General features: G+C 35.8%; 1 protein-coding gene across 1 annotated transcript in view; it reads right to left on the reverse strand.

The window, feature by feature from the left end:
• GABRG1 (gamma-aminobutyric acid type A receptor subunit gamma1) overlaps window positions 1-13,396 on the reverse strand; it is a 54,055-nt gene that overhangs the window by 27,529 nt on the left and 13,130 nt on the right. The window contains exons 2-3 of the mRNA XM_005517738.2: window positions 9,590-9,738; window positions 2,305-2,372 (exon numbers count right to left, since the gene is read on the reverse strand). Of these exons, the coding sequence (XP_005517795.1) occupies window positions 2,305-2,372; window positions 9,590-9,738 (217 nt within the window). The remainder of the gene's footprint in view (window positions 1-2,304; window positions 2,373-9,589; window positions 9,739-13,396) is intronic.

Raw genomic sequence — 13,396 nt, forward strand, 5'->3', positions numbered from 1 at the left:
GATCAAATTAGGGGCTAAGGACAGCCCTTGAAATGGAAGCAAATTTGGGATTATTGGTTAAAAATCTCAAACAGTATTGACTCCAGGGAAAGCGCCTTCCTAATGAAATCAACAGCTCACATAAAAGGAACTTACTGGGGAAAAATTTGTTATTATTTATTTTGCTGAAATTGTTGTTTCCCAGAATAAAGACTTTTCTTTTTTGTTTGAAAACCTTAATCAAATTATTTTCAAGTATATGGTTTTACTTATTTTTACAAAGGTTTGATCTGTGTACTGAGGTTAGATGCTCATAAAAGTCATGTTCTTGAAGTGCAAGCCCAGTGGAAGCAATTGCCCTTTCATGAAGGCCACAGTAGTTTTAGACTGTAATTTAAATTGCTAAGTAGTTTTCTGTCAATTTTTAAAAAGTATAGGATAGTTTTTAAAGTTCTATATCTTAGTAACATTTACCTTATTACCCTTTACTGTGCTTCATCATTCTTTTTCTTTAAAGAGAAATCAGAAAGTTGGAGAGAAACATCCTTTATTAACTATGAGGATCCCGCTCTCTAGTGAAGTAATATGCCTTTTCAGTAGGATGCCAGTCCTTACCTTGGACTATAAGCTATTATGACTGGGTTTTACTAGCAGCATGGTAAGGACATCACCACCCAGCTCTAGCACAGCTCTAGCAGAAGTGGAGACACCTCTAAACAACTGACATGCAATAGTTCCATGGCTGATACTCCCAGACCCTGGGCTGAGTGAGCAGAAGGAAGCTGTGTGCACACAAGAGATCATGCTCCATAGCTGTACCACAGCTGGAAGACTGCCAAGAGGCTGCAGAGGAAAGAGGAGGGCATGGGAGATGGGGCAGGGCTATTCTGCAAAGCCAGCCATGTGCTGGCTCTTTAAAACTAGAAAACTGAAGCTGTAAGCATTTCTCATATTCAGTTCCAGTCTGTGCAATACTGGCCACAGGCTGAAGAGCTTACGTAGGTTACTGGGAAAAGAAGTCTCTACCACTTGCTAGATCTTCCTTACACATCATCACAGTTTGCTTCCACAGTGAGTTCCTTCAGAAGAGGATTAAACAGAGAGAAGCAAAAGAGAAAGATTGCAGAAGGGAGACAGACAAAATCAAAGACATCACTTACACTGGACATGGAAGCTGGAAAATGTTCCCTGCTCCGTCACTCTTATGCTCTATCACACATTTCATTACATAGAGTCCTGGTCTTCCCTGCCACAGCCCCAGGTAATGACAACCCTAAGCTGGTTAGATCACTATGCTAGAATGAATATCTTTCTCCACAGATCTGCATCTTTTTCCATAGTATCCAAGCACCACTGGTTTTTCTTGCTTGGCTTCCAATCACTGAAAGTCACTGTTCTCCACCCCCACATGATGCCATACATCTAAACCACAAGATCCTTAATAGCAATTGAGAATTACCGCACTGTCAGAAAATGCTCAGAAGCCCCCTGCACTGGCATGCTCCAGCCTCTGAACAAAACTCTTCTCTGCCATGCAAATTCAATACTGTCAGCAAATTTGTAGGGAGGAAGTAGAGGAGATAAACCCAAAATCACCTGAGGGAAAGTCCCCATCTTAGTCCCGGGAAGAAGTCATGCCAAAAGGCCTTTCTAAAGCCTCCACCATTTCATACAACACACAGTCTAAGAGAAGTGAGAAACTACCACACCCTCAATTTCCTCATAAGTGCTGTTACTTCAGTGTTGGTACCAAACAGAAAGGTCAGATCTCAGCAGGTGTATCACAAACAAGGTCAGATGCATTTCTTAACTTCTAAGAAACCAGTCATGTACACATGCACACACTGAAAAGGACACAGAAAACTAAATGGAAAAAGGACAAAAGAGTTCATTTCAAATTTTGCTTTCTATGAATTTGAAGAAAAAACAAACAAACAATAGATCACTTCACTGAAAATAGTTTTGTTCACAACTGCTTTGTCAATTGTTATTTTTCTTAGGCTCTGAAGAGTAGCTCCAGGAAACCAGGCCAGGGATAAACAAGGTATACACAAAGATTATGGAAATGTCTAATGCAAACTAAAACAAGGACCTGATACAATGTACTCAGTGTGACCTCACTTTTTTAAAAGAAAAACTGTATTTTTAAAATTACAGCAATTTCAGAGACTAAATGTACCTCTGCAATAACTACAATCATATACAGTAGCATAACAATACGCAGTAAGAAATAAAGAAACTCATTTCAATGAGATTAGAATTACTTCATAATACTAACCCATAGAAACATGCAGATGATGTTTTCTGTCAATAATCAGAACTTACCATATTGATTGGGTCAACTGGACCGATGCTGTTAACATAGACATCTGTTTCAATTACCGTAGTTCTCACTAAACAAAACAATAACCATAAAAATTACATATTTAATTAACTCCGTACATTGTTGGTGCAATTTAATTTATTTAACTAAAAAACCATCATATATGGTATTCTTTTATTAGATTCATAATAATTAAATCTCTGGTTTGTTCATTTTGTGAAGGATCATATGTGACTTGGCTCCCTTATTGCATATGACTTTTTAGAATGATCAACTTGAACTTTTTAGTTCATAATGCAATCTCCACCTGTTTTTTTTTGATTAAATATAACATAGATAAAAAGGTAAAGGAAGGAAAAACAAATAAAACCAAACCAAACCAAACCTGATTCCAACACAAAAATACAATCCTAAACAGAAAACAAGTTTGGAACATTTTTTTCATGCAACAAACCATGAGGTCTGGGACAAATATGTTTATCAGCTACAAGGGATCAATATGAAGTGTCTTCTATCAATTTCTACTGAGAATGTGTAACACATACAAAGTAAATTTTCACCACAGGTTTCTTCAATTCATGAAGCTATAGCACACCTAGAGAATACTAATGTTCTTTCATCGGTTTGATTAATACAATGGTTAAAACACCAAATTGAAAGCTCTTCAATGAAAGTAATTTAAAAGCTAAACATTAACAAACTTATTTTATTTAAAAACAGGGAAAACTAAGAAAAACAGGGAAACTGACTGTGAAGACAAGAGACCAAAAACTTTTAAAAATATATTCCATTACAGATTATACTCTCTATTTTGTGCATTTATAGAAGGATGCAAAGTCGAACAGTGTCCATGAAAGGCACACCTGAAGTACAGGAGGCTCTGATAGTTCTTTTTTTTCTCCTAACTGGTTCATACAGCAAAAAAAAGAGTACAAATGAAAGAGGAGAGGATGCATTTTTATTTCATAATTTTACCAAGAATTTTCTTCTAGTTTGTGCTGGAGAACCAGAATGTGGGCACATGAGGACCTATGTCCTTGTACCCAATGGAATGAAGAGGGATAATAATAAAAGAGCTCTGCTGGTCCTTTTATGACATGCCACAATCAAATAAACATCTCTTTCAATCTGCAGATATAAAAGTGGGAAGGTACAAACAAAAAGACTTTTTGATTTCATAGGAGAGGGACCCTAGGTAATCAGATTTAATTTTTTTATACAGCAAAGCTTCAGAGATTGCCCAAGTGTTTAACAACAAACCTAAAATCTTGAGTAAGAAGATTTTTCAAATTTCTGAAAACTCGAACAGACATACAGAAAGAAAGACTGTAATATTGACATCCTTGCCCGCTACAATGACAGGCAAGATGCATTTTATAAATATCTCAAGATACCTTTTTCCTGCCAAGTTCACCTGGGACAAAATTATCCCTGATTCCAAATCTGGTTAACAGATTTGTCTGACAGAAAGACACACTAGTGAGGCTGCACAAAGGATTTTCTGTATGACCATAGAGCACTGAGTCATTTGATCACCATCCTGTCCCCAGCATGCTTCACAGAAAGTTTCAACAAATTCTGGAAACCAATTTATATCCTGGGGGAAAAATAAGTACTTCCTGCAATGATCCTTATGGATCTTTCCAACTCAAAATATTCTGTAATTCTGTTATTCTTTGATTCTGAGCTGCAAATATTTCCAATTCCTGCAAAGCTCATAAAGGAAGGGAGACAGCACAAGAACTCATACACACAGACTAAAACATCAGAGTGAGAAAAAAGATTATAATGTGTGTATATTGTCATACATGTAATGTAATCCTTTTAACATACATCACATTCTGCAAACAGATGTCCTCTTCCTTTAATTTGCAATCCTGTTTTTTATAACAGCAGCCCCACTGCTAGACCAGAACACAAGGAGATGGATCAAAGTATATCTTGCCTTATTCCTCAAGTAATGTTGAATACTTCATTATGAAGAATCTCTCACCTTGAAATACAGCTCAAAGGATTCTTCCCCCTCCACCTCCATTTTTTCCCCTCTCAAGTCCAGTTATACTGAAGGGTTACCTTAGTTCTTCTGTATGGTACAAAGAAATGTACTTCTGAATTAGAAAGATTAATTAATTATTACTTCTTGTGTTCTTGAACTAGAAGTGATAAGAGTTCATGAAAATGACAAATGCTGGAGGAAAATTCCTTCTTGATACTTTGAGAAGAACAAATTGAGATTTTCCTACCCCAACTGCTTCTTACTTTAATTTAAAATTTTGTATCAGCCCTGAAAACACTACAAGTAGGAAGAAGGCTATTTAACACATTCTGCATGAAGTGCAGAACAGCAGTGTTTTAAACAAGGGGAGAAAGGGCTTGAACACTTGAAATATTTATACTGAAAGACAGTATGATGCATGCTAGAGTAAAGCAAGAAGGTGAGAGGACACAGAGTGCATATTCAAGTGGGAGGGGGAGAGAGAAAGAAGAGCACAAAGGACCAGCTGACCACAAGGTCAGCTTCTAATGTAGCTGAAGCACACAGGGAACCTGTTTGGTAAGCCCAGTCTAGAGAGATATACTCACTTTCTGATTTCCTGCTTTGACGTTTTTTCACTAGACTAAACTTCTTCCAGTTCTAAAAATTCTGAAAATTGTTTATCCCTCATAAGACAAATCATAGTAATAAAAATCTACCTCGATCATTGACAAATTATTTTAGTAATTGCCCCTGACATTCAAAGTGCCTGTTTTTCAGTCTATATTTTTGTGGGCTCATTTTTCAGCTCTTCTTTCTACACTTAAAAGCTCTTCTTATCAGCTATTCTCATTCTATAAATACCTATCTCCTGACAGAAATAATTATCATTATTGTAGAAGTCCAGAACATTGCACATTTTGTTTCTTAATACTGCTATTCTCATTCCTCCAATCCATTTCTTTAATACATTAATCAGGAGCATGGTAGTCCACTTAAATTCACTAACCAGTCCCCATAGTTTACTACAATGCCCTCATTTTGTACTGAAGGTTTAAGTCACATCACCTTTGTTTTTAATTAGTACTTATTATGCTCTTTAACTAAGACCACTTTTGTAACTTCATCCAGGCTTATTTTCTTTGAGCATGTTCTCTATAACTCCTCATTACTTGCCTAAAGAAGCATCACCTATAGCGATAAAGCAGTTATTCAGCAAATAAATGAGGTGACTACCACATTTAGAAATAAGAGTCCTTCAATTTGTAACAGCTTTTAATGGAATAATACAATTCTCACAATCAGCTATCTAAGATTATTGCTTACACAGCTACTTATATTGAAAATTCAGCCTCAAGTGTCTACAGCAGTTTTCCAGGTCAGCCTCTGAAGAATTTTTTCAAAGTGATTTTGATGAAAGCAGAACCCCGTTCTCCAAACATTTTACCCTTCTATTTAAAAGAAATCCATCTTTGGCAGATACTCCTACCCCACCACTTTTTTTATTTCCATGATTAAATATGCAGTGCACACATCCAATACCTTCAGCATTCCCTGAATATATGCTTCTACATCTTGCTCTTGTATTTTGATTTTCTTCTGTTCTTGGAAAATATTCTTAAATTCAAAATACATCTCTCTCTATCTTTCCTTAGTATTTTTCTAGTTTTTCACTACCTGGAATAAAACTCAAAACCTTTCCAAACAATGTTAAAATGATAATGTAAATGCAAGCCTTTAATGGAAAGCTTTCATGTTGGCACAATATGGTGATATGCACATGTGGTACAGTATTTCTACAATTTTTATAAAGTTATTTAACTAGTATATCTAACAAATATTGCCCAATTGGAAGAACAGTTTGCTAGATAATTCCCTGGGGTTCTGTCCCATTGGAGCCTCCCCCCAACCCTTGATCTTTTAGCCCTCCATGTTGTTGTGTCTACAATGCATGGTGCAAAACAAAGTGTCCTTGCCAGACTAATAAACAGAATTTCAAGAATGTATTAGTAAGAGTTTCTTAAACTATGTGAGAGGTCAGAAGTACTAGAAATTAAAACTATGTATTCGTCCTCTGCAAAGTTAAAAATATATGAAAAAATATATAAAAATCTAAAAACCTTTAGGCCTCAGTTTGGGCTTATTACTTTTCTGCCTATATTGTATTTTCATTGCTGCTACACTAAGAACACCTGTTCAGCAGAATACCTTCTGATACCTTTATTTTTTGAGAAATAGCACTTCTATTTGAAAGTCCTGTATTTTCCATGTATTCTTTATATCTCTTAGAACACGACTATTCACATTAGTGCACTTGAGAGATGTAATTATTTACCCATGCCCTGCTTATAGGGCAATAACAGCTATCCAAATTTCCCTAGGTATCCAATTTTTCTACATCCGTGAGCAATTATCCTTAAATTCCCACCATTCTTAAAATTTTCATCAATGATTACTTGTCTTAACCTGAAGTTTACAACTAAAGTTGTAGATATGTGATGACTGTTATCTATCTTTAATTACATTTTCAGACAGAGCAGTTGTGTTTCACCCACACACACATCACTCCTGGAAAAAGTGATCCATACATTGATAGGATAATATTAATATAACAGTGTCCCTGAGATGAGAGAGTTGAAAAATGAGCAGCCAGAATTCTTTCCTTTGAAAAGGAAAGTTCAAAAATAATAGCTACTTTGATGCAGGAATACAGCTAAAACAGTGTGGTTATAAAATCATGCAGCCAAAAGGTAATGTTACAGTGAGAGTAATACTGCTATATCAGTATTTCAACACTCCGAGGTTGTTTCTCTAATTAAAGGTATTTATACCACAGATAGGAGATTTTATCTGATAACTATATTACTTCATACTGAGTAGAAGAATGCTAGAACATTTATACTCCACACACCTCAAGCCTACTACATAAATTGAGTTAAAGACTAGTAAGATTACTGAACATTGCAAAGGGTAGAAGTTAAGTAATTATTACAACTCATGGATATGAGACAAACAGAAAATAACAGAGTAGTTTTCCCCTATAATAGTTCAGTGTTGCCTCCAAAGTTTCAATTTTCATTTGGCTCTCCTTTAGCATCTCCCTCAACTAACTGCATATTTAACAATTAAACTCTTATCTCACACTGAGATGCTGAAATTCTGTGTCAGCACCAGGAAGAAAACAAAATTCTGCTCTGGCATTCAAAGCCAAAAAGTCCAAGTTCAAAACAAAAAGTGTTGCTATTGTAAATGAGCTTTGTAATCCTATCATAAGAATGTTCTGTGGGATACTAATGGTTTGAAAGATAATGAAAATTGCAGTTCAATAACCTTGTTGTCCAAGAACTGCCATGCACTTCCAAGAAAGGAATCTGACACCAGATTTTATCCACATATTTGAATCAGACTAAGATGAATAAAATATAGCCTGATTTTGTTTTTCTGTCTGTCAAATATCTGCTGCAGCTCCCAAACAACTGGACATAATGCAGTGCCTTCACCTGAAGTCAGAAATTTCATCCTATGCTGTCCAAAATTTCTTCCTTGTGGCAGAATCATACTTAACATTTGCTCTCCTCAAAACCAAGTGAAAAGTTTCTTTTTTTCATTACTCTGGCTGATTATCCATGAGCTTTATGTTCTAGTATAGTGGAATGAGGCAGGCCCCAGATAGCAAAGGTCAGATTGGTACAGAACTTTTGAGAAGAGAAAGGGTACATTTATGTGAGGGAAGGTAGAACTAAGTGTCTTCTTTTGGGAACTGATATTTTGAATCCAAAAAGCTGTACATTGAGTTACTCTCAAAAAAATGACAGTTTTTGTCCTATCAAGACTAAGAATATAATCAGAAAAATAAAGGTAAAAATTACATCAAAATTCTTCCATGCCCATCTAAATGCATTTGACATGTCAGAATAAATTCCTCCTCTGTATTTTCCCCACTTACTTGTAAGTTTTATGGGGAGAGAAGAAAGAAATGGGAAGAAGAAAGAAAAAGAATTCTCTTTCCTGTCATCCCCACCTACAAGCTAATCATCAGAAGGAATCCTAGAAGAGACAATTTATTTCCTCATAATCACTTTTATGTCTGTTGCATCAAACAGGGGGCAAAACCAACAGTAAGCTATACATTTGTCACATGTTGAGAATTTAAAGAAAAACATGCTGGAGGACTTTTTGTGCTGTCTAAATATTTTTAGTAATTCAGTTAAAGGAACATGAAGAAAAGACAAACTAAACTTTGTGAGATTCACATGTGATTATTCTATGACAGGGAGAAAATTATTGCTTTTTAGCATCTCCAAGATAACAGTCATCAATAAAACAGAACTAAGAAGTTTGGGAAAGAAAACAATTTGTCAGAAGCTTTCAAAGGAAAATGCACAGTTTGAAACTGAGCCTTTTCCTTCCCCTACATAAATAAAAGAGCTCTAGATTGTTGTTTTGTTTAACATATAAGCAGCTTACAGACTTACATGGCATTCCTTTGATAGGGAATACCAGGTACATCACAAATACTTATGTCCTCCACCTCTTCTTTCACATTTCAGGAAACAAACTCAGAGAAAACATATTTTCTTTATGTAATCCTGCATGCAAGTGGTAGACAGGAGCTGGCAAGTTTTCATGTACTACATGTTTTCAAAACAAGATTCTTCCAAATATATACGCTTAATAGTTATATGCAAATTAATGCTTTACCATTGAAAGACAAAATTGCCTTCCTACTAGCTGCAAAGTTTGATCTATAGCAATGCAGTTTTTCTTCCTATATTCCACTAGAAAAAATGGGTCCTAAGTTATATTTTTAGACTCCTGAAATTTCTTCCAAAATCTAAGCTAAGGGAAAAAGACAATTTAGTTGAGTTATATTTTCTTAAAACAGACACAATGCATTTCCTACAGTAAGAATAAAATGTCTAGGGATAATTCTTTAATGAAGTCCTACAGACTTAAGATCAATTTTTGAAATGACCATGGCTGGTTTATAGCTACAATTCTTTCTGACAGAAGTTCTTTGTTAAACAAAGCAAACTATAATTGCCTTTTAGTGATTTATTACAGATTGCTCTCTGTCCCCCAAAACCAGTACTTTCCATAAGAAAAAAAAAGATTATAAATAGGACATGAAGTCTAATCTTGAATAGAACATTTTTTTACTAGCTCTAGAAAATTACTCCATTTTCTAACTCTTTTAGCTTGCTATACTGAGTTTTAAATATTGCAATAAGCATAGTTCTGCCATCTTTGACAAAATGCACACCATCTCTAGCTCACATTTTCTATTACACTGAATCATTTTATGAACTTACCCCCAATATCTGGTCGAAGCTTATTGTCATATCCTTGAAGTAAGGAGTCCAGTATGTGAGTTACATCACCACCATGAATCTTTGGTGCAAGGACCCATGTTTTATTCACCATTAGATCTTCATCATCCTCATCATCTGCTTTATCAGCTCTATGTTGTGTGATTAAAAAGAAACACAAACAAAAAAAATTGGGAAAAACACAAAACATGATGAAACTGAATTACACAGGAGTTGGAGAGGAAAGAGATAAAATATTGAAAACTATTTAGAATAGTATATGAAAACGCAGATGCATTCTGGTGCCAAAAGAAAGAAGAAGGCCTTTATTTGCAATATATATATATATTTACCTACATTTTTTAATAGTGGTGGGGAGTGTAAGTGTCAATAGATGCATTTACACATCACTCATATAGAAAATCTCAAGCCATGAGTCAAACCCATAAAAGTAGCAGCAAACATCATCTTATCATCAGCCTTTTCCAGAAAAAAACTTGTAATTCCAAAGCTTTTCCCTACAAGCATTTCTCTTTCAAGTGATGCTGCTAATACTTCTGAGATGCTTATTCTTCATAATAGCATACCTATTGTATGTTACTTAAAAGAGCATCAACAGAATCTCCTTCCTAGTAGCCTCTATTTTATGCTGTAAAAAAAATAAGACTTTCCTACTTACTCAACTCCATTCACATTTAAGAAAGCAAACATTACATCCATGTGCTACAACTAAGCATTAGCATTAGCAGAAGCTGCAGACAGATGTCAGTTATGTATCTATGTATACATGGTACAGTTAACTGAAAGGAATGGTACACCATTTCCAGACCATTGGTTAGCTACCTATTTTATCAAGATGAAACAATTGTACAAGGAAAATAATTACACATTCATTTATTACATATCTTTTAATTAGATAAGCAGCAATAGGTAGTTAATCCCTAGATCATTAAACAAAATTGCAATACCTGCATTGCATCCGCAAATTCACTTCCACCAAATGGTCAAAGAATGCCTGAAAGTAGTTTTCTTTCCATTTCAATCAAATGAGTATAGACTTCAGTATTCCTCCAGTGCTTAAAACTGCAATCTATATTACTCATCCAGTTTATTTCAAGGAACTGCTATGGGTCTGAGGTCAAGCAAAGTGCATGAGACTGATAGCAGCAACTAACAGTCACACAACCTACCTTCACAAATGGGCACTGGCTAGCAGTTACAGAAAATATGAAGCCCCTATAAATCAGATCCAATGTTAACACAAGTACAATATTCCAGTAAAAGAAAGGAATTAAATTACTATCCTTGTGCCAATTCTCATTGTACACTGAAACTAAAAATGTTACTGCTTTATTAAGGGCTTCTAAATTACACAGACATATGCTGCCCTCAAAACTAAGAGTGGAAATTTTCAGCAAATTTACTACAGGAAAGAAGACCACCTGTATGTTACACGTGAAGAAAGGACAGAAAAAGTCAGAGAAGGACAGAGTAAGAGAAGGCATGACTGCCTCTTTTTTCAGTCCTTTGTGGAAATAGCTCAAACCGGTCGGTAATAGAAAGGCCTTGCACCACCTCTTGGATAACACTAGCAAGTCTCACTGAAAATCAAAACTGTCATGGCTGTGGAAACTCTCAGTGGTTTTGGCATGCCTGCTTAATTTGGGAAGTGTGACAGAAACCTTGCCACAGCTCAATAGGTTCCCAGAGGATGAACAAAAGGCACTGTTCGGATATCAGAGCTTTCATACCTAGCTTGCTGCAAACAGGCTGAAAGAATCTATTATAGCAGAAAGTAATACACAGTCTAAATACAAGGCTCACTGACAGCTTCCCCTGTCAGCAACAGCCTGAAAAGCTCTTTCATTCTTTTAAATTGAAATGCACCATAAAATACTTAATCTTTACTGCACTACATAGACATTAGAGAAATGTCAGTTATTAAATATTTAACATTTCCCATTAGCAGGATCCCACTAATGGGAGCACTAAAACTAGGAAGATAAGTTTTGTAAATGTACACTCTTTTTCCCTCAGAGCTACCTATTGCCATCTCTTTCATGTTTTGTTTCCACACAGCTTTGCATTTTTTTAATATATCTATTTATGGCCTGCTTGCACTTTTTGGCATCTAATTACTTTATAAATTAGTTTACAGTTGCTCAGAGTGCAGAGGCAATCCCAGCCTTTTCCCAGAGGCATTAAAATGGTGAGGAGTTAAAAGTTAATTTATAAGTAGCTCCCCAAGCAAAGAGACATAACCACCATAAAACTGACCTTCTTCTTTTTGTCTTCCATCCCATAAACAGTAGAAAGTACAGTGAAATTAACAGAGTTCCTTACAAACACAGGACACCTGATTATCTGGATCACCCCAGTTACTTGCAGAGAATTTGAAGTGATTGTGACACTATTTTGTTCTGCTTTTAATGTTTTTCTCCACAATGCTATTAAGAACATCTAAGATTTAGCCAAAATGTAAAGTACAAGGGGTCATGCTATCACCACCTAAACCAAATAGGAGTTACAACTACAGCACCTCAACTCACAGTCTGAATATCTTGACATTTCAAAGAGTCCTTAATTTTATTTACAGATTCACAGGACAAATCCTGTTGGAAAGAGATCATGAGAAGTCTCTCTACTCCAACCTCCTGCTCAAAGCAGGGCTTAATCTGAGGTCACAGCAGGTTGCTCATGGCTTGATCAGGTTGGGTATTGCAGACAACCAAAAATGGAAGCTGCACAACTTCTCTGAGCAACCGGATCTCCGCTTGGCTCTTTCCTACTATTTACTGTATTTAAATAATCTTGAAATTAACAAGAAGAAAAGTGCAAAAAAACCACATTTAAAATTTTCATTTTTATTTTTTTCACTTTCTCTCTTATTTTATTGGAGGACCTCTGCTGCTCCTCCAATTTTAAAACTCTGAACTACAAATAGGTATACAATGGCAGGTTACAGAAAGCTACTAATGCAATTCCAGGGAGAGAGGCAAAAAATTCCATCCCAACATCAGAGAAATTTTCCAGACACTAGTAAATAAATCCATTTAAGAAGACAGTTTCATTAGAGGCAACATTTCTTTACTTAGTGTCTGACAAGTCTTGGTTTAAAATGTGCATTTCTGACCATCTACACGGAACTATTTGATTTTAGCTAGGAAACTGTACACTGACAAAAGTGTCAGCTGCTAGAAAAGAAACACAATTGATTTCTATACTAGTACACAAGGCCAACAAGAATTTGTGACTCACTAACCCATTTGCTAAACTGGCAAACAAACCAACATGAATCAGATAATAATGCAACCAAGTGCAGAAGACCTGAATTATCACTGTTCTACATGGTGAAAACAGCTATTCTTACTCTATTCCTATCTTACTGGCCTTTTCAGAAGCGATTGACTGAGATTAACCCATCTCACTACCTGAATACCATCTTTTTAATTCTTCTTTAAAATGTGCCCAAGGTGACCAAATGTGTAAAAAAGACTATAATATCTCTGAAATGCTAATGGCACCCAGTTCTACAGATTTGATTCCTAAGCCACAGCCACTGATGTGCAGCAACAAGACTGTGATAAGAAAGAATGATGCTGGATGGAAGAAGGAAGTGACCAGAATATATAGAATGTCTTTTGTACTCTCCAGTGAAGCAGAGCACACCACCTGCCAACTTGAATTGTCAGTCCAGTTGGTTTGGGGGAAGTTGCACAAAGCTCTCTCAAAAGAGCACCTAGTCATGTGGAGGCAACAGGACAGGTACTGTGTACACATTCACTTCTAGGAATCTGAATTACCAATATT

This window comes from Pseudopodoces humilis, chromosome 6, assembly GCF_049639895.1.
Source record: "Pseudopodoces humilis isolate 2021_Gansu_Grassland_sample_001 chromosome 6, ASM4963989v1, whole genome shotgun sequence".
NCBI classification, from domain to species: domain Eukaryota; kingdom Metazoa; phylum Chordata; class Aves; order Passeriformes; family Paridae; genus Pseudopodoces; species Pseudopodoces humilis.